General features: G+C 40.8%; 1 protein-coding gene across 7 annotated transcripts in view; it reads right to left on the bottom strand.

The window, feature by feature from the left end:
* ADGRG2 (adhesion G protein-coupled receptor G2) overlaps nucleotides 1–20,206 on the bottom strand; it is a 62,575-nt gene extending 42,369 nt beyond the window's left edge. For 6 of the 7 annotated variants that reach the window (XM_083850538.1, XM_083850539.1, XM_083850540.1 and 3 more), the window contains exons 1-3: nucleotides 19,943–20,143; nucleotides 7,181–7,299; nucleotides 1,038–1,655 (exon numbers count right to left, since the gene is read on the bottom strand). In XM_083850538.1, the coding sequence (XP_083706664.1) occupies nucleotides 1,038–1,655; nucleotides 7,181–7,298 (736 nt within the window). In that variant the 5' untranslated portion in view covers nucleotide 7,299; nucleotides 19,943–20,143. Of the gene's footprint in view, nucleotides 1–1,037; nucleotides 1,656–7,180; nucleotides 7,300–19,942 lie in introns of all 7 variants that reach the window. The other variant, XM_083850544.1, reaches the window with a different exon arrangement.
* Nucleotides 20,207–22,830: the final 2,624 nt, after the last annotated feature.

Raw genomic sequence — 22,830 nt, 5'->3', positions numbered from 1 at the left:
GGTTTTCTTTCTCTCCCAGAAAAAGAAGTCTGCACACCCTATTTTAATGCCCTTCCTACAACAATTGAAATATACCCAGTCAGGGAGTGATTTTAATATTACATAGTTAAATAGTATTTGTTGGTTTTCACAAGATGGGTAGGTACAGTTTGTAAGGACAGAGATGATGAAGACTAAAACTGGTGCCACAGTCTGACTGAAGCACCTATGCTATGTAAGAGTTTTAGGAATCAAGTGAGCTAATCACATTAAAAACTCTGAAGGCCTTGGGGGTAATACCATTTACTGTAGTTGATAAACGGGATCCTACCCAAACTTGACTTAAGTTTGTCTTTTATATCAATAGAAAGGATAGCAAAAGCTAGAAAGAAGATTATTCTCTTGCTTTTACTCCATTTCAAGTCTATTAAAACTCAATTTCTCTGACAGTAAAATTTTGTTTTGTTTTAAAGGTTTTCATGGTTCTTTTTCAGGCCAGAGAGGACTTTTGAGAATGGTATGAGAAACCATTTGGTCATTTTAATAAAGGAAGACATCACTGATACAGAAACAAGTAGAAATCGGAGCCTCCAATAAACTTTAAAGATGTAGACCATACCATGTGCCAATGAAGAAGTGAAAATTTGCACTCGTTGAAGTCCTCACCCTGCAAATGTGCAAAATGAGGACAAGCAATGCTTCCCCTCTGTATTTATTCCCAGAACAGAAGGTGTATGAATGAATTAAGATGGCATTGACAGAAAGCCCTAATACTCCATGGAGTTTCAGTTGGATGCATCCTGCTCTCATTGCCATTACATGGATAGCAGACAGACACAAACGTTGGAGGAAGTTGAAAGTCTTCAAAAAGCATGACAGCAACCGTCTAAATCTGTACAAAAGCTGTCGAGAGCTGCAGATCCCCACGTTTTTTTTAAGCATTTAGTTAGAAATTACCAGTGGACAAAGACTTTGCAAAACACGGAATAGAAATATTAGAAACATTGAGATAAACTTTTCACAAAAACTATTTTAAAAACAGGCGTGATGGTACTTACCACACGGCAAAGAGTTATCCTCTTCTATTGTCTTATTATAGACCCAATCCTCCTTTCTCCAGCGCACAACACTACCATCTCTGCAGTCCTTGGCAAGTTTTATATTTGCTTTATCCCACATTCTGAACATGTACAGCTCCCCAGCCATACCCAGGTTAGGTGACGTCGCTGTACCTGGCAGCCTTGCACAGCCAAGTAAAAACTGCCCTTTTCCAGGGAGATACATTTTTCCAGGTAGTTTTTTGTTTCCTTTTTTTGTTCCATTTATGAATAACTTCACCTCCTCGTCTTCACTTTTCCACTGGGTACATATTTGATGCCAGGTATTTTCATGGAGCACTGCTGTCATATTTATTTGATTTCCAAACAACCATATCCCCAATTTACCATTATCTCCGGTAAGTCCAAGATCATACTTATTTGCAGAGAGATTGCTGTTAGGTGTTTCTTGATTGTACACATATGCTGTCCAGGGACTACTCAAGGAATTTAGCTTGAGGTGCACACAGACAGTGAATTCTTTCAAGGAAAGCAGAGAAATTCTTGGTGACATAATCCAAGGATCTTCACATTCGGTCTTAAAGACTGCTTTGTATCGTCCTAGGAAATCCTCGTGATCTAAATAAAGAAAAGGTGATTTGTAAAATTACTTCTTTTTCAAAAGGATCTTCTATATGAATGTTATTCAATCATGTAGTACCTTTCCTAGGTATTTACCTAAGAGTTTTCAAATCACATATTATCAAACAACTTCATATCCTTCTTGTAAGTTATTTTTTGGCAGTAGGGAAGCAACAAATTTGGAGGCAGTTAATCAATCCTAGCTGCTCAAGAAGGCTTTGAGATAAAACTCATGCACGAGATGAAGTACGATCATGTAGCTCCCTAACAAGGCACTCAAACTACAAGCAGGAGGCAAAGACAGAATCACGTTCTGGTTCCTATTGCCAAGATCACACAGGTATTTTGCATTTAATAGACACTGGATAAAACATAGACACAGAGCTAGAAGAAGGGACTATAAGCCTTACTGCCTTCTCGTCTCCCAGACTTGCACGCTGCTTTTCTGAAAAATGTTGTGCTCCTTCATGCTTTAAAAACAAACAAACAAACAAACAAAAACCACCCTGAGATATTGGCACAGCTTCAGCAGGAAAGGTAGAAAATAGCCATACTCTAGAAGAGAATGAGCTTGGGTAAATTTCAGGAAATGTGGTTTGGAGTCACTGCTTTATTTTAAATTTAATCCCATCCAGCCCCCATTCCCAGTTCTCTAACAGAGCATTTACTTGCAGAGATATCCAGCCTAAGAATCCCACATCTGCTTAGGCAGAGATGGCAACCTGGAGTTTAACCGTGAAAATAAACAGAATTTTAGGTGCAGAATTTACTAGTGAAAGAATAGAATTTGAATTTACAGAATTTACTGGCGAAAGCAAAGTGTCAGGCTATGTCAACATTGGTAAAACAAGCAGTGCCATGGAATACCTGAACTACTAGAACCTGATCTTAATTGTTAAGCTCTTGTTGATGCCTCGTTTCCTCCTTTGTCCCACTACAGGTAAGTACAGGCTTTTGTGGCTGTAGATGTAAGCTCTCTGGAGCGGGGACTGATTCTTCATTTTTGAAAAAATGCACATTCCAGCTATACAATCATTATCATGATTGCTTGCTTTATTGTGCACCCATCGGCAATAAAATGAATCCAAACAAAAAAACCCTCCCGTGGGATGTGTAATGGAATTATGGGAAAACAAAACAGCGTGGTAGATGCTCAAGCGGTATAAAAGAATGCATTACTGATAGCTTTAGGAAGGCATTCAGTTATCAATATACGCAGAGATTTTATGTACCCTACAGAAAAGGTTTGTGAGTAATCATGATTGGTCAGGCTTGGATAGCAGAGTAAGCTCGGTCAATATACAAAGTTTTTTTCATTAGCTCCCCTGTGAAAAGACAAACCTTGAGGCAATTGGGATCCAGGTTTTCTTTTCAAGAAGTGTCCCATTCATAGTCCTAGCTAGCTGTCAGGGTCACTGCCTGCTCTTCTCTCATCATCTCAGCCCGCCAGCTTTCCTCAGGCCAATTCTGAACCAGGAATTTGCTCAAATTTTGTCCCTCGACCCTGGGGCTGTCAAACTTCTTTTTCAATAGCAATCAAAAACAGGAAAATGTTCCTAATAGTGGCAAGTCCAGCTTGATAGATACAAGCTACCAGAAAAAGTTTGAAACACAATATTTGTTGATCCATTTTCATGGAAAGTCACTGATAACTGCTCTTGTGGCATACTAGAGCTCGGAGATTCCCTTTGTGACGTTAATTAGCAGAAGCTTGTAGGCATCTTTCACAACCCTGAATCATTCCTAAAGTTCAGCATACATCATGGTAGTACCATGCAAGGCTAGAGACCAAGCGGACCTGAAGAACCCTGAGGGTTCAGGCCAAATGAGGTGAAATTCCTAATTAGGGGAGAGTGGATTTTTAATGGTGAGATTATACTTCGCGTTGTTCCACACATCCTGGCAATGGATAAGTGAAACACACTTGTTCTAACAGCAAGCAATAGAACTACTTACCCCCTCCACCACACCCTAAAGCATGAATTCACTCATTCACTTTGGCCATTTGTCAGAGTGCATCAGGCAAAATCTGGTATGCTCAGCAAAGAACAGTTCAGCATGGAAAACTGGTTTTTAAAATGTGACTTAAAAGCTGGGGTGAGGGAGATTGGGTGGGGAAAAGTGTCCCAGAAGTAGAGTTTTTTGGATACAGACTCAAATGTACCCTTTTTAGTAAAAGGCTGACTGCAATTAAAATCAATCTTTTACTTTCCAGTTTGGACAGATCATGATGAAACTGACTATATAAAGGAAGCAGAGACCTAGATGCATGGTCATATGCTAACACTTGTGACGTAGGCCCCCTAAAGAAAAATAATTGCTTAACTTTTTCACTTATAAGTAGGAAGGTTTTAAGGTGGAGGTTTTGAAAGATTTTATGCAGCTGCTGTTCCTCATAGTGCGTATGTCAGCAATTTATTTGCATGAATCAAATGCCCTCCAAAATTCCTGTAAGCAATGTTGAATATACAAAGATGGCCAGAGTGACTGGTGAAGGAAGTCTCCTGACACAGCTTCAAAAACTGAAGTCACTGTTAACAATCCAGGATCCCTTTATCTTTCAAAAACTGTAAGTCCATTTCTGAGCAGAAATGCTAATCAAAACTTGAGATATCAACAGCAGACCTGATTTTGGAAGTGAACAAATTCTGAGAGAGGCTTGATTTCATGTTAGGCATTAAATCAGGGTTTAAGTGAAAACAGTGAATTAATTACAGGGCTGCAAAATCATAGTACATTCTTTACAGGTGCTTGCACTATGAAGTTGTCAAGGGAGCCAAAGTGCAAGCCAGACATACGCAAGCAGTTTGGAGACACATGAGGCTTCAAAGAGGACGTGAACTTGCAGGTAACCAACAGAAATGGAGCAAAATGAGATCAATCCTGCTGATGATTCTCCTACACTGCTTTGTGTCGTTCAGGAAGACTGTCATCAATCAGTACGCAAGGCCTGATGAATTAGTTTAAATGAACAAAAGAGTTTACTTAGAGAGGTCTACCTTTCACTATTTAAAGCATTTAAGAAACTGGGATGTCTGGACCACTTTGTCCCAAACAGTTTGTAAAAAAAAAAAAAGTGCCAAGAAGTGGTGCCAAAGCTAGAGAACTGATACTAATCTTGTTTGAATTGTTAGAGGAAAGGCTTGAAAAACTTCATGTGGACAGTCTATCCAAAGAACGCTGAAAAAGCACGTAAAAGATCATAACCACAATCAGCAAATGCATTTCAGTGGTCCAAGTGGAACACACAGCACAGCACTAAATTAGTTAGAAATTAATTATCAACATCATCTTAGCTAGGTCTGTTAGATATGTGGGTGGATGCAGTACAAGAAGATAACATTACTTCAAAGCCCTGGAAGTTCTGTTAATGATCGTTTATTTTCTCTGGTACTTTTGGGCTGTGGCCCACCCTTGACCCACGAAGGGTGGAGCTGGAATTGGCTGTCCTTTGCCAGGGGCGTTCTGAGCTTACAATTAGTTCCTGTGGGTCCAGACAATACAAATCATGTTCGGAAACCTGCCCGTCGAATGTACCTTTATCACCACTGCACAGAAAACATCGCATGGGAGAAAGAACATTCCAAACATCTCCAGATTAAGAAAAATAAGCACAAACCACCAGATGGAGTCAAGGAAACTCCATTCAGTAGGAACTGGGGTCTGACATTTCATTGGCATTTGCTGTACTCACACACTTAACCTCTTTCAGAAATGCAAATTGTTGCATTTCACCTCTAACAGGTTGTAATAACTGCTATCTCTAGAAGAGATGGTCAACCATTGGTAATAAGAGTTAGATCTGTAGGATTCTTTCAGTACATTAACAACTATTTTTATAGGTTTTTATATAACTATTTTTTTAATGTAAGGAAAACGACTGTTTTCCTTACATTACTAATAGCTACTATATGAGTATAATTGAGCATTCAGTTCAGTTGCATCTTCCCTTCAATCTAAACAGCCATGTGTTTATGCAAATGCATAATCTGGCTTTTAACCAGTAACAATATCCATTAATTTCTGTACATGTGTTTGCCACCTGTAACACATTTGGCTTGTTACAGTCCATTAAAATGACATCATAAAAATCCTGATGTATTCCATCTAGAGCTGATAACTGTTCTTAATAACAAGTTTAAAACTAAATTTTCTACATATGGGTCATTTGATTCTGCTAAACATCTTGGAAATCCAAAGCTAACATCTGTTTCCTCAAAACAAATTTTGTCCCTCCTTTTCATTCACAGTTGTATATAGTTGTATATATGGGGATAAACTACGTCATATTATCCAGTGTCCTATACATCAGAGAGAACACAGGCAGTTCTTCCCTCTTGTTATTTCCTGGAGAACACAAACGTACTTTGTCACCTTAGTTGAGAAAAGAACTGAATAAAGATGCAGCTGACAATGCTAACAGCCTAAAAACAAAACAAAACAACAAACAAGAGTATGGAACCATAAATAAACCCTTGTATCAGTTTAGGTCTTCTTGAAGGATTACTGTCTGGCAAGTCACGCCTAGGTGAAAGACAAATTCCCTCTTTGCTTGCTTCCTCAAAGCTAGTGGTTGAACTGCTAGAAACTCCAACCTTCTAGTGTACGATAACATGCACAACACAGGAGGCAGCTCTAAAACTAACCGTTAAGTAAGGGACAAAAATCTCCTCTAATTTTGTAATATTCCATGCCCAACACTAGCACAATTAATGCATTAAACACTATCAATGCAAGAAGTTTTACAAATGACATGCACTGTTTTCTGTATCGGTTGAGGTTCAGAGTGGTGAGACTTGCACCTGCCAGCTTAAAGAACAACAATAAACAGAACACAGATTTGTTGCTTCTACTGTACCTCATACACAAACATCACCATACCAGTTATTCAATTCCTACTAGAAATGACAAGAACTATTTATTTTTCATTTACTGTTATATACAAAGCATACACGGTAAATTTGAAGAAGTATTTATTTTTCATTTACTATTATATAAAAAGCATACACGGTCAAATTTGAATACATCATTTCTGTTACATGTTTTGGACCTTGTTATCTTTTCCATAGCCATATTCAGATCCACTGTCAGAAACAATGCGGAAGCTTGTTTATGTTCATATCTGCACTATGTACAGTGAATCTAAAAGGATCTTGACATGTTCGTGAAAGAGAAGTATAAAAGATTTAAGAGAGGCTCTGTAATGGTAACAATTCCATTTCAAAAAATTGCAGGAAAGTAATTTGTCTTGTTACCATGTATTGTATTTATATTCTTTCCTCATCCATAGACCAAAATAAGTTACTACTGATGAATTTTTGTGAAAACAAATACTGTGAACTTAGGGTTTGTATATCCAAAGCGAGCACTGTTTTAGTTCTTGTTTATGACAATTATTCCCTTTGATTTCAACAGAGCAGAAACTTGCCTGTTCAGAATATATCCAAAAGTCCCACTCACCAAGACTAACATTGCTCATTTGGAATACCAACACTAGATGGATCAGGAAAAATGTGTCTTACCTTTGCCTGCTGTAGCCAGGAACAAATGAAGTAAAAGGACTGCTAGAGCAATCCTGAATCTCAATAAAATGTGCTGTATTCTGCCAACACAGCAGTGCTGTTTTCCCCAGGCAACCATTCTAGAAGAAAAAAAAATAAATAAATAAAGCATAGTGACTACAAAAAACATAGGTGTGCAAGTATGATGAATGATTCCTGGTTTCCAACCCAGGAGTGCAACCTTTTCAGCGCTGTTATACCATTGGGTATATATTGCACACAAATTCACAAACACTCTGTAGAGTACTGGCAAGTCACCAAGAATGAAATAGCTGCTTGCTGGAGGAAAAAAACAAAACAAAACACTCAAGCTCTAATTCTCTGAAGAATCTCAAATACATCAGATCACAACCATGAGTCCTTCCACAAGTAATGCTTTCAACATTTGAAAAGCAAAAAAACAAAAAACACAAACAAAACAAAACAAAACAAACACACAAGAAATAGCCTGAGGAGCTTTTCCAAAAGCTTTGTTAATCTCAAAAAGTATATGGAAAGCATGTCTTTGGTTCCCCACCCACAGGTTCTATCATCTGACACTTTAATAGCAAAAGTGTGAATCCCTAAGGAATACACAAGAATTTGATCCCCAATCCTCATCTCATCCTCGAAGTAAAAAGTTACTGCAAAGCTCAAAAAAATTAAAAATGTCACAAGTCACTGCGTGCAGAGAGTTCCTGGAGTGTATCATCAAAACCCGATTCCTCCACATCTCTTCCAAGTGATGCCTGCCTCAGGTGAGCAGTGGGACATGGTGCTGAGCCTGCCTCCTACTATAAGATACAACACTCTATGAAATGATACATTTTTAATCAGATCCTTGCAAAAAAGGTACATTTTCTGGATATTTCGCATGCTGAAAGAACCATTAAGTGAAACATTCGTGTGGTTTTTGAATGCATTAGCTCTTTAATGAAGAATTTTAGAGATTCATAGTACAAGTGATGCAATAGTTGATTCTTAAGATAAATGCAAGGCAGTAAACTTTATATATTTATTATATATCTTTGATGTATCAGCTTTATGGAAGATCAGAGCATTCTGCATGACACCAGAAGTTTAATTCGGCCATCGCGAGTTTAGTGGATTTATGAGTGTATTGATTAGCACTGAAAAAATTTGCAGTCATACTACCTGTAAGCTTTACTGCACTTTTGTACATGCTACATCAGGCTTCAACAGGTTTCTTTCTTTTTGGGAACCGTAAACTGTGAATTCCTTCAGGTGTTGTAAATTCATGCTAAGGTTGGAGCTAAAATGATTTTTTTGCAAGCTTTCATATGAATGTAAATATTTATTAGCCTAAAATGGTTACTATGGGCTGAACACTCCAAGTAAAGTGCCTTGGGAATAAACTGAGAAATAAATGAGTGAGTGAAATTGCTAGGTAATCAACACTTTGGAAATTGATTAAAATTACATGCAAATGAATTACACAAATATAACAGCGTAGCACAGAAAACAAAGTAAAGGCTTTATAAAAATTAGAACTGTGCAATATTATTGCCAGCCAGTGTTTCCACCAGTTACACAGTATGTGATATTTCTAGCAGAAAAATAAGACCATACTGATTGGATTGAAGCAGACTGATCTAGATGGTGACCATAATGTTTCCATTTTGCAGATGCTGGATGCCACACTTAAAACTGAAATACTCTAAGGAAATAAGTCAAATTGTGGCAATACCATGAATGATATTTGCATGGGTGCTGCAGATGTTAATAAGCAGGAAGAAAGGCTCTTGATAAAAGGAAAACAAAGATCAAGCATACTAAAACTGAGAGAAAACATGTGGTATGCTAAAATAATGGACACAGCTAATGTACACAATCCTATGCAGGAATGGACCAAACCAGACAAAAACAAACAAACAAGAAAAACAAGAAACTTCAGAGGCCAACTGGCTTTCTAAAGATTCGCAGGAAACATATCCTATCAGGCATTTCCCAAACCAGTCTTCACCTTGTCCTGAACACCTAAATATCATCTATTAATAAAGCTCTTCTGTCCCATTCACATTGCAATTCTTCATTTCTCAGTAGTAGAAACAAGGGACACTAGAATTGGTGTTTAGTTTGTTGTCCTACCATATCACCATGAACAGATAGTTACCGTACTACAGAAGAGATTTCCCCGTAAAGTGAAGGGATAGATGGGCAGCTTGGCTTTGCTTGAAAGTGACCTAATTTGAGATGAGAATTGGAAGCAGGAGTAAACACAGAAAGCAAACACAGCTTTTGGTTGTGCATTTCTTTTAACACTCGTAAATTGTATCGTTGGTGGACCATCCTTGAAGTTGTCAGTCAAAAACACTTGAAACCTACAAATGTTAAAGCATGACATTTTTTATCATCAGGTTTTAAGGATAATTAGTGTAATTCTGCTACTTAATTTACTGACTGCAGAGCCCAAAAATACTCAGTGTATAATATTCAGCACCTACGAGATTAGTCACTGGTGCTGGTAAGTACCGAAGCAAAGCTCTTGCCCCGTGTCCCACATAATCCTGATTCAGAATGCCACTACAGTCTCTGCACCTCTTTTCTTCCTCAAGCCTCAGGTCTGCAAAGAGATGTACATGAAATTAGATGACTAGGACAAAGGTTTACTCCCACGCCATCAAGCACGCCCTCTGTTTGGTCTGGCAGACCTCCTTAGACAATCCCATTAGTGCCTCACCCACTACATAGGACAACTGCATTTTAAGCATCCAAATTTGAGGGTAGGAGCCAAGAAATCCCTGCTTCTAATTCCAGATCTGCCCTGAGTGCTCCATAGCCCTTAGGAGTTTGAACAGACCTTACTCTAACTCAGGCATCCCACAGTGAACTTTGCTAATATTTGTCCAGTGATTAAATGAAAGGATGTAATAAATACTTTCTGCACATTTAGATTTTTATCCCCCTTGTTGGGTTTATTTTTTCTGGACACTGTTCTCACTTCCTGAGATGGGCCTGGCAAAGATAAATGAGGACAGAGGCACAGCTTCTTGTTGACAGAATACAGATATATCAAGAATTCTGAAGCTATTCAAAGTTATGAATGCAAATTAATGTTCTCAGGGAAAGCTATAAAAGCCAGATAGGAGCAAAGTGAATAAATATGTAAAGAGAAATCCTGACATGGTCACCGCTTGGTTGACTTTTTGCAAGACCTTCAGCATTTGTGCTAGCTCATTATTCGTTCCACTGTCTAATGAAAATTACTACAAAAAAAGTTAGGAAATGACATTAGTGCTTCTTTCTTTTTTGCAACAATCTTGTTCATACACTATCAAAGAAAAAGATCCTACTCGCTTTGAGATTTTTTTTTTAAAGCAAGATGTGAAATATGATTTCACCACATCTATTGAAATGAAGATCATGCAATACATTCAAAAATGTTTGGACATCATGTTTCTATTAAACCTATTTGCATCCCCTCTTTGTACAGGGATTCTAAAGATCTTCTCTTATTAATTCTAAAAAGTAATTTCATTGTAAATATACATTTGTGAACATTATAGACAGGTGTAAGTGAAATCTTTCATTCATTCGTATAACCAAACAATTTCATTGTTCATTACAATAGATTGATAGAGTATGACTCAGTAAGCCCAGCATGAATCTGCCTAGTTTTTGCAGCAGGAAGAAAAATTTTCACTTGGAAATCAAGCAAATCTAATCAAGTGCAACAGCTCCTGGGTGTAACTACTGAACCACCCACATGTGGGAAAGAATTCTACACACAGACCACAGGTAAAGATGTTGTCATAACCTTCTGGTTGTCATAACTTTCTCACTTGCTATTCTCAAACAACAACTAAGCAACTTTTATTTACAAGGAGCTAACTGCCTGAAGTAGAAGAGAATATTCAATGACTTGCAGAAATTCAGAAAGCAGGAAATAAGAACTGAGGCATAAATCTGTTGTATCCTGTTTCCTCTCCATTAAAAGTTCTGTATTTTGACCAGCGACAGGCTTGTAGCCTTGGTACCCAGGTTTCAGACTACTTATCATAGCTTGTCATTAATTTGAAAGTGACACCAGAATTGGAGGAACTTTCCTAAAAATAAATGAGTAAACACACTTTGAAAAATTAGAGGGTTGTTATGCATGTTGTGTTACAAGTTGTAGTTCTGCATTAACATCACATTCTCCAGAACTTAAAGAGGTTACTGGAAACAGCCAGCAAGATGTCTACAGAGGAGTCTGTATTCTTACCATTCCTGTTAGCTGCCTTATGCCATGCTATTTTATTAGTTTTCTGATGGAACTGTCCTTCAACATGATGGGAGTTTTGCCTGCCTAAGGAGCACAGTTTCTGCAGGAGATGCTACTGAAATCTAACAGACTGAGCAGGACAAACACTGTGTCAGGGAGCCTGCTGCAGAAGGACAGGCAAAATGGGGCCATGAAGGTCAGTAAGCTAAGGGCAACTTAACTTAAACTAAGAGCAGGCAAAGAAAATTGCTAAAACCAAGACGCATAAGGCATTACTCTGCTGTACCCAGCTTTTTATCTCTGAAAGGTAGGGAGCATTACTTGTAGTTGATGTTTTTCAAGCACTTCAGCTCGCCAGTCGGTCACAGGCACGCACCTCGAAGAGGGCTCAGAGGTGCCCCAGGAAAGCAGGTGAGTACTGCGAGCCCAGCGGGAAGGCAGAGGAGATGGGGGCCGAGCATCTGCAACAAGCCTCCAGGGTGGCTGCCTGGCGCAGCTCCACTCAGCGTGCAGCAGGAGAAACTTGGGCTCCTTTCCAAGCGACCTGTCGGGATACCCAGCCTTCCTTCAGCCACTTCTTGCCTTGTGTTAGGTTTTCAGTAGGCTTAAAGCCACGAAAATACAGCTGCCTGTGCCGTATTGTACTTCGTTAAACCAGCTTTTGAAAATGACATTCACATTTTACACTGCTTGATGAATACATCTATTTACTGGGAGTTGTTAAAATGTAATAAACTGTTAGTTCTCTCGTGCTGAGCTTTAGCCAGAGCAGGTTCTCACAGCCAATGCATAAACTGTTGGTAACAACAACTCATGTTGGAAATTATAGCCCAAAGCAATCAGTCATTTACTTCGGACTAGGCTGCCTACCTCAGGCTGTTTTGTTCAAATCACACTTATATCATCCATAGTCACTGGGGCCCAATTTGCCTACTTTCATAGATACCTTCTATTAAGATCTTGGATTTTAAAAAAATGAATTTACCGAAAAGAAATTTCTGTTGAGGAGGAGGCTGAAAGAATTGAGGTTGTTCAGCCTGGAGAAGAGAAGGCTCCAGAAAGGCCTTACAGCGGCCTTCCAGTGCCTAAAGGGGGCTACAGGAAAGCTGGGGAGGGACTCTGTGTCAAGGAGTGTAGGGATAGGACAAGGAGTAACGGCTTTAAATTAAAGAGGGTAGGTTTACATTAGATATAAGAAATTCTTCACTCAGAGGGTGGTGAGGCCCTGGCACAGGCTGCCCAGAGAAGCTGTGGATGCCCCACCCCTGGAGGTGCTCAAGGCCAGGCTGGATGGGGCTTTGGGCAACCTGGTCTGGTGGGAGGTGTCCCTGCCCAGGGCAGGGGGGTTGGAATTAGGTGGTCTTTAAGGTCCCTTCCAACCCAAACCGTTCTGTGATACACTAATAATCAATGTTAATATTCTGCCTGTTGTTTTGACAGTCTGCATTATTCAAATCTTTACCAGGTGATAAAAGGCAGAAAAGAGCCAAAGAAACATCATATTACCCAGGTCTGAGAACTTCTTAGTGCCTTTAATTACTTTCAGAAACAGAAGACTACAGACTTCTTCCATCAACCCCTTATACTTTCCAGACTGGAACCAAAATGTAGTAAAGTTTCTATGTTATTTTTGAATTTTGGCAGAGGCAAGTTAGATGTAATAGGGAGGACGCTATGTTGGAAAGTCTTATGTCACTGTGAATTTTGGCACATATAGCATCCACCAACTTAGGAGCAGAAGTAGCACCATTGATTTAAAAATGTAGTTCCAGGTGTTTGCTTTTTTTTTTTTTTTAAATGCATTTTTCCAGAAGACAGTAATAGGATTATTACTGTCTGACAATAGTTTGTTTTTCACTAATTCTCTTCAGTATTTACAAAAGGCTATAAAATCAGGCATATTGTGTTCTATGAAATCCAAACGCTTTGTTCAGAACATCAGCTTTTTCTAAAACTGCAATGGTAATGAGAAGAGACAGCTCAAGGAATCTCCAAACGAGTCCTCATGACACAAATCTTTACTACTTTCAAATGTATTTAATCTTTTACTTTTTCATAAGTTGGCTTACAGAGCGCAGCAAACTGTTTGGTTACACACACTGGTCCTCTGTAAAACTTGTAACTCATTAGTTCACTTCTTAACAGAAATACATGGGAGGAAAAACTCTTGGAGAAATCCACTCTTTTATTTAGTCTTTGCACTACTGCAGGATATTGGTATTAGAAAGATTTTATTTATTTATTTATTTTACAAATACAAAGCTGTGTAAGCCAAAGTCTGCCCCCAGTTACACTCAGAGTTCTCCCCTTATACTTGTGTAAAAGTGTAAGCTTAATCATTACATTTTTTATAAGTGGATTCATGAGTGTAACACCCTATGGATGGCTCTCCATGATGGCACTCAGTGCCATAAAGCATTTTAGGTCCTTAATTGTCTCTTACATTAACTTGTCTCATCGTATATAGTGCAAAAATGGATCAGGGGACAACTTCAAGCAACTGCGTTGCTCTCTCTTACCCAGTGTGGCAATGTTTCATTTCCTCATATCCTGCAGATATGCAAGAGGCCTCTTTCTAGCTCATATAAAAGTTCTGCACTCTCCAGGAAATCCTCTTCTACATTGTGTACTCCCTCAAGAGAACAGTATTATCCATGCAGTCTATTAAACCTACTAGAGCAAATGAAAAAGCCCTTCAGTGACAATACCTAAGCAGGTTTCTACTTCAAAGAGTTTACAAAGTACGGATGAAGTATGACAAGCAGAGATGTAATAAAGTAGTTAATTTGTCACAGGTCCGGTTACTTCAACTACAGGCAAGTTAAGTTTACATTTCATTAGTAATACATTGCAGTATGGAGTACAGTATATAGGTTTCATGGGAAAAAAAAAAAAAAGTGTTCTGCAGAGTAAAAGACTGAAAGTACAACAAAGCAGGCTAGAAAAGTTGTAAAAAAATTACAAGGCTATGTTTAAATTGGCACACAGAAAAAGATCAAAGGAATGCTAGAGATACACTCTGAGCCACGCAGGTAAAAGGGATGAGGAAGAGTGTACAAAGATCTCGGCATTGAAAACAAGACAAATATAGTTTTGCAAAACCTTCATATTCAGTAACAGGACTTGAATTTGATGGAAGGAAAAGAGGGAAGGACAAAGACTTTTCTAAAGCCGGAATATTCAAGCCACTGAACAAAGCAAGCAGACCGTAAGGAGTCAAGTGAGGGCCAGGGATGACAGGAAGATGACTCTTCAGCTCATGCTTTCAACTTTCCTACTCTTAGAAAATGAAACCTGAAAGCTTCTTTCAGATAACTGTAAGTGGGGGAAAAGAAATGAAACAGTTGTTTCTGCTGAGTTTACACACTTTCCTTCCTTACTCTCCTTGCCATGTTCTACTGGCCTGCACAACAGCATCACCCCTCAAAAAAAGTCCAATAAAGAAATGAGATTGTGATTTCATCCTGAACTTTACTTTATTGACTTAACAGGCCTCTTGGATCATGCCATTGGAGCTGTTAAAATCTCTTTGGAAGCTAAGGAGCACAATACTTGGTGAAGGGTTTTTGTTCTTTTTTTGTTTGTTTTATTCTGCTTTGTGTTGTTGTTTCTTATTTTCTTTTATGCTTTTATTTTTCCTAAAATAAATAGCCATTCTCAGCCTGTTTTAATCAACAGCTCAATGGCCAAAATGCATTGTTTGTACCAAAGACAAAGCTCAACATTTCTTAAAGATGGATGCACTGAAGCAAGTATCTTCCAGAGCCCTACTACAACTCTGCTTAGGACTATGGCATCAGTACCCTGTGCAGCACAAGGAACTTTGGCACCTCTTTCTTCACATGGGGTAAATATTTTGGGGTCCTCTATCAAGAGATTCTATGAAATGTTAAGCCAGAACACCTCAGGCTCCTCCTTAGGGTACCATGTAAGTCTAGAGAGCTCAGAGCCCTGTGATTGTTCCCTTCGGGAACAAAAGGGAGGCCAAGTTCAGACTGGAGCCCAGGTTAGGCCAATACAGCTGATACAAGTTAGCCAATACTAATCAACTCCTGAAGACTTGAAAGCAGTCAGACAACAGAAGTTGTTGATTTCAAAGAGACTTCAAAATGATTTAAACCAGCACCGTTTCTGTCTTCAGCCCCCACTTAGATATCAGCTTCGAAAATTTACTTTTGTACACTCCACATGGCTTCTTTCACCGTCACCACTTCTATAAAAATGCGATTAGCCTTCTCACAAATAAACCACCCTAACCACAATGCTGACTTGCTGAAACACAGATAAGAAAAAAAATGCAATTTTAAATTCAAGTTATATGAGTACTTGGACTATGCTATGAATAAGTAATGAAGGAACAAAGTCCCCTAGACTTCAAAACTTGATGTATTGTAGTGTATTATCAGAAACCCATTCAGTCAACTTATGTCCATATAATTAATTTGGTGCAAAAGAAACAAAGATATTCAAAGTCTGGTGGGGAAGTCAAAAATTAAATGTGGAACTTGGCAACTTTCACAATCAGGCATGCCCAGAAGTCTAATAAATCCAGACAACCACAGTGATTTATTCTCTAAAAGTATAAAAGAGATTTTTAAGAGAACATCTAAAACACTAAAACATCAGGAAAAAGATGTTGGGTTTTGTAACACGTGCACAATAACGTTTCTATAATCAGAACACCTACACTGCTCATTTTCTCACTACTTGTACTGTTTCTGAATGTCTCTTATCTTGTCAAACGTGACAGCTTCTGGCAAACCTACTGACGTATCTTCTGGCCTTAAATCTTCAATGACTCTTTTAAGGAATGCCATAAATGAGAACATATACAATGCTTCCGTTGCGAGTGGCTGTTCTCTTTTGGCAACTAAGGCGTCAACAGACATACTCATGCAAACTTCAGAAAACAGAAATAATGTGATAAATTCTAATAATTTTCTCTAAATTCTATGGAGTGAAAAAGTATTTTAAACAGATTAGAGAACTTCATAAGCTATTTCTTTTCCATACGTTGTCTCATCTAGTATAACTGACTTTCTACTTTTTTCTGTTAAAACGAATAAAAATATGTAAATTGTGTCCCAAACTAGTTTCTTTTTTCTCTGTGATATATTGAGAACACTATTTCAACAGTCTGCAGAAGGGAACCTAGAATGGAAGAACAAGAACCACTGCGTTAATAAGGCACTGGCTGAAAAACAGCTGCTACATCAAACAGCAAACTGATTTCTAGGCTCTACCACCCATGGATAAGAGGAAAACAGAAAAGACTGAGGCTGGAACTTAAGCTACCACATACACTTGCAAAATCTTGTGTTAGTTCCACTACATATTACCTGAAATGAAACTGTCCTGAGGCCGATGTAAGTAACACTCAGAGCTTGCACACCTGTAGCATATACACCGTGTTCAAGTCACAGCTGGAGACAGATCCATGTGACTCATGCAGGGAGGAGGCTGAGATCCCTTTTTTTGGGTCTTTGACTTAATGGCAACTACAAAGGGTTCTTTATCCACCCTGAACAACAATAAATTTCAAAGATATTTTGGCACAAAAGGAATGCAAGACTCCTAAGCAATTGATTCCTACTAATTACCATATAATTTATATAAGTCTGTCTTTTCACACAGCAAATACAGATCCTTTCCAAACTGCTATTCCACCAGGAACGTATCACTGGAAAGAATAAGACCTGCATAGTCATGAGCACCTATCTGATAAACCTGAAATGTTTCACTTCACTCTCTTCTTGTTCACAAGATGAGTAGTACCCACCAGCGTTCTGCAACAAATTACTATTCTCTAAATCAACATGAGCCAGCAGTGTGCCCTGCCAGACAGAGGGCAAACCCCATTTTGGGGTGCATTACACACAGCACAGCCAGCTGGTCAAAAGAGGGGATTCTCCTGCTGTATTCAGTGTTGGTGAGGCCTCACCCCGAGTACTGTGTGCAGTTCTGGGCTCCACAGCACAGAAAGGCTGCTGAGGTCCCTGAAAGCGCCCAGAGGAGGCCAGCACAGCAGGTGGCAGGGCTGGAAGGCATGTGCTGTGAGGGGAGGCTGGGGACACTTGGGCTGCCCAGCCTGGAGGAGAGGAGGCCCAGAGGCGACCTCGCTGCTCTCCGCAGCCTCCCGAGGAGGGGAAGCGCAGGGGGAGGCGCCGGCCTCCGCTCCTGGGACCCGCTGGCAGGGCACGGGCACGGCACAGAGCTGCGCCGGGGAGTTCAGGCTGGGCATCAGGAAACGTTTCTTTGCCGTGAGGGCGGTCACACACCGCAACAGGCTTCCTGGGGAGCTGGGTGCTGCCCCGTGCCCGTCAGTGCTCAAGGGGCATTTGGGCAATGCCCTCAGTGATGTGCCCTAACTGCTGGTCAGCCCTGAAGTGATCAGACTAGTTGATTTCGGAAGGTCCCTTCCAACAGAACTATTCTAAAACAAATAAATCCACACATCTGAGAAAACAGCAAAGCTTTTAATTGCACCTAGCCATAACAAAACTACTGGACTTACCATTTACCAGAAAGCTCACAGCTCAGGCCAAATATAGCATGCCCTATTCATTCCAATTCTTCAGTTGAAGTCATTGAGACTAAGTCTATCATCTATCCTGATTTTGGCCTTCAATTAACTAATCTAGTATTCCATTGAAAATATAAAATTCAAAACTCACACATAGCAATTGGTTTTAAAGTCATGCTCTGTTTGTCAAGGGCACTGATCATATTACATATTTAGAACTAAAAACTGTCAAAATTTAACGACAGTTATTCTCTCATGGAGTCCAAATCTTTCCTGAATCCACCAATACTCTACTGTTATTAGTGGATGACCTGACTAAAAGTATTCACTGCCCTAACTGTATAAACTGAGCAATTAACTTGAGAATTAGAATTTAGTCCTTTGTTTCTCTCCAACTGGCTCTAATTACAGACAATTTCTGTTGATATATTAGGAATACAGGTTTAACATTAAATTTGGATGGCACTGAAGAGAAGAAAAATCTTGCTCACAAATGCCATCTGATCTGTGGAATTACCTTAAGACATTAAACTAAGATACTACTAGCATTAGTTTGCTTGATTTTTGACTGCCACTGTAGAAATAATACTACTAACTTGTAGCATAAGTTGAAAATTGCAGCGGCACTACTTCATGTCTGAGCAGAAACCCTTTACACCCAATTTCTGTCCTGCATCTTCTTTCAAAGCATTTCACATTTGAGTTTGCTTTTATTGACAAGTTATGCATGCTTCCTCAGTGAAGACAAGCACTTAGAGACCCTCCTAAGCAGAGAGATGTTTCCTGTTCTTTAGTTTAATTCAACAAACACATTTCCAGGTCACCCCCCAGAGGACCAAATCCTGCTCATTCCACTCATGTGGACATTTATAGAAGTATACTTTCCATCTTCAGGAAGAAATGGCTGAAGCCATAAATTGAAAGCTTAAGAACAGGAAGATCAACTTGAGCAGCTGTCTTGTAATGATGATGTACACTGTTAGCCTATGCCAGCAAAAGGATGAAACGTACTTTGAGTAGAGATGTGCAACGCCAACAATCCGCACAAGTGACAGAGCTAAAGACCCACGTAATTTGCCTTGGGGCTGAATAACACTTAAACCTGCATGCCAAAGGTTGTAAACTCTCCTCTGGCCCGCGTGGAAGCTCATTCTACCATGTCTTCAGCATGACTATTACTGATCCAACCTAAGTCCAGACGAGCCCAGGCTTGCTCAATCACACTTTTGATGTGCTGGACAGGCATGCCATCAGAGGGCTAGTGAATTAGTTTACAAACACTTCTTCAGCGCCTTCACGTAAATCAATGAAAAGCAATCAGGCGGTAAAAGCAGCAGCCTTTGGTGCTGTTATAAACACCGCCCATGAGTGACAAAACCTATACGTTCGCAAAGCAAAGCGAAAACTGATGCAGCCAGGAAAGGACGCTACCAGCACACTGATCATTCCTCACTCAGCCAGTCTAAATGGACAAAAAAAAAAGAGCTAAAAAAGGGCTGTTGTGCGCAACAGGTGCCTCTGAAAGCACGACCCAGCCTAGAAACGCAGCCCCTTAGGGGGGCTCTTTACCACAAACCACACTCAAACCCTACCGAGGTGCCAGCCCAAATGACCGGCTTTGGGGCTCACGCAAATGCATCGCCGGTCTCCATCTCCACCGATCTCTTCGGTGCGTTAAATTTTGGGCTGGGGAGCAGGCGGGAGCCATCCTGCCACCACCTGCTAACCCGAACCCTCCCCGCACCCTCACGGCCCCAACGACTCCCAACGTTCCCCAAACGTTCCCAATGGCCCCAACGTTCCCCAAATGTCCCACAACGTTTCCCAAATGGCCCCCAACGATCCCCAAATGGCCCCCAACGATCCCCAAATGGCCCCCAGTGCTCCCCCAATGACCCCAACCCGTCTCCCCTCAGGGCGGCGCGACCCCCACCCTCGCAGCCGCCGCTCTGCCGGTCCCGCCTGGCCCCGAGCAGCCGAGCCGAGCCGAGCTCACCTGGCCCCGGGCGACCGCCCGTCCCGTCCCGTGTCGTGTCGTCCTGTGGTGTGGTGTCCCGTCCTCTGGTGCCCCGTCCTGTGGTGTCCTGTCCTGTGGTGTCCCGTCCCGTCCCGTCCCGCCGCGCAGCGCCGCCGCCCTGCCCGCTCGGCTCCCGGCGCTAGAGGCGCCGCGGCCGGCCCCGGCAGCTTGGGGCAGCCGCTGGACGCGGCCGGGGGGCGGAGGCAGGCGAGGGAGGTGCTGAGAGAGGCCGGGAGGGAGCCGGGGAGCCCGGCCCGGCACGGCCCGGCACGGCACGTAGCTCAGGGGAGGTGGCGGGGATACGGCGCGGCTCCACAGCCAGCCCCGTGAGGGGAGGACATAGGTTGCCCCTCAGGTTAAACTGCGCCACGTTCCCCGGTGGGCAGCGGCGTTAGCTGTGGCGCTCCTCTTCCCTCTTCTTATTTTTGGGGTGAAGCACATGGTGAAAAGGCAGCATTCACAGTGACTTGTTTCTTTTTTTTTTTTTTTTTTTTCCCGATCCCTCTCATTGTAAAACTGTTTTCTTAAGAAGAAATTTCATGTTGCTTGAGTTCGTGCCCGTTGCCTCTAGTCCTGGCAGTGGGCATCACGGAGAAAAGCCTGGCTCACACTGCACGTTTTTAGGGAAAGGCTGGAGCTTTAGGCAACAAGTTCTTATTCAGTGTTACTGAGGAAAAGAAAGAGACAACATCTACAAACTCCATGGACAGCAGATGTTCCCGAGGATGCAGGGCGTGATAAGTCCATGAGAGGAGCAGGGTTTCATAGACATGCATGCAAAATAGAGCTGGGGTTAGATGAAGAGGCATGTTTCATTTTGCTTGGTTCTGGGGCATTCTTTGGGTGCTTTGGAGTCGGTTTCTAATGGAACTCAAGCCCGGTGCTTTGGTGGTTCTTCAAAAAGAAAAAAACGGGCATTTGCTTTCTGTACCTTAGCTAGTGGGATCCTTGCACGTTTAAGTACCACAGATCGTGTTTTCCTCTCTTCCTAGCTCGTACCACCTGTGAGAATTATGGCTCCCCCCCTTCTGACCTGGGTGTCCAAAGTCAACAAGGAAGAGGAGAAAATTGTCCTGAAATTACTGCTAGGGGTGTGATGTATGATGATACTCTTTGTTGGTTAGAAAGCAGAACCTAGTGGTTCTACATCAGTGCTCTTTTGACACATCCACAAACAGTGTGCTTTGCAAATGTGGTTTAGCGGTGTTTCAACAGAAAGGCTGGAAGGTTGAATGAGCTTGGAAACTGAAGCCCAACTTACCCCTGGGCACGTTATATGTTGTCAGTGCAGGTTTAGTAAGCTTACTGTATTGCTTATTGTGTGAATAACTACCAGTGTACAGATAAATGGCAGTCTGGCTCTGTCCATCCAACCCCCCTGACAAACAACATGATATTTTGGGTAAAATTCAACCAGCTGATGAATTTTCAGGCACTGAAAGGTAAATGCAGGCAGAAGAGTTGCCTCAAAAATACCTTCTCTCCACTCAGATCAAGCTCATTTATTAGGAGAAAATACTGTGTGACTTATAAAAGACAAAAACTCTACTTAATTTGTATCTGAAATTGCTTATTTAAACTGTGTATTACATAAAACTGGGTAATGTCCAGTAACATACAGGAAAAAAAAATAAAATTGATTGGTAATGATCTAGGACCCAGGACTATGTAAAGAACTTAATTCCCCAAATGCATTTTTATAGCTGTGCTTAACTGAAGAAGTCCCTGAAATCGATGAGCATTCACTTAGATGCCAGTACTCCAGCCCTACAGTTCTAGGACAATGTTGGGTGCCTCACTTACAGGTTGAAGACAAACTCCTATGCACTTCCCAAGAAAATGTAGACTACAGCAGGTCCAAGGCACAAACACGGATAACTAAAGGATAAAGAACTTTTCAGTCCCGTTAGTTTTTTCATGTTTTTGAGAGAACACAAAAAAAAAAAAAAAGGATCTCTTAATTCAGATTGCTCAATGCCTCCTTTATTGTAGGCTTGTGCAACACTGAACACTGGCTTACTAGGAACAGCAAGTGACATACGCAGGTTTGAGACAATGATACTCCCTTGGAGGGAAGCAAGCAAATCTTTTCTCCCCAGGCAAAATGATCATATTACTTACATCCTGAGTAAAGCTCCTGGAGCTGGGAGACTCTCCTGAAATTTACTCATCAAAAGGGGACTAACTTGAAAATGAGGGTAAGAATACAATGAACTGGTGTTGAGATGAGTTTGTCCATGTACCGTTGTTTGGCCACGTAAAGAAATAGTGGATTTCAAGGGTTTGACAAGTCAGGCACTTTATTTTCACCTCTGGTTAAGAGGATTAAATGTAGAAACCTCAACAGTGACTCCAACAAAGTTAAGTGGCTAAATTCCCAATAACTTCAGCATGACCAGAATCTCATATTATGCCTTCTAATTGGTTTGGCATGTATTTTAAAAAAAAAAATCTCTCTCTCTCTCTCTTTATTTATGTGTGTGTATATGTTTCCTAGTGACATAAGACATTACTGTAACACATCCTATTGCAGCATTGGTTTCATGTTTATAATTTATGTATCCAAATGGGACTTGTTGTAGCCATGTAATTCATCTCAGGCAGTAGAAAAAAAAAAAAAAAAAACACCACACAAATAATTGACAAGGGGAAGGGGAGAGGAGAGGTGGTGGGAGAGGTGAGCTCTGCTTCCCTGTTCGTTTTTGCTGTGAATGTGGGATGCTGTTCGCAGAGGTGCTTGAAGGGACAGAGTTCTCGTGTGCGTGCTTCTCCCTACTCCTTTCCCATTCCTATTGTGCAGGATTGGAGGTTGTTTTACCCTGTGAGACGTACATGGTCAACCCCAGGGAGTTCAAGTAGATTAAAAA

This window comes from Anser anser (genome assembly GCF_964211835.1).
Source record: "Anser anser genome assembly, chromosome: 1".
In the NCBI taxonomy this organism is placed as follows: Eukaryota; Metazoa; Chordata; class Aves; order Anseriformes; family Anatidae; genus Anser; species Anser anser.
This window is presented reverse-complemented; position numbering and strand designations above follow the sequence as displayed.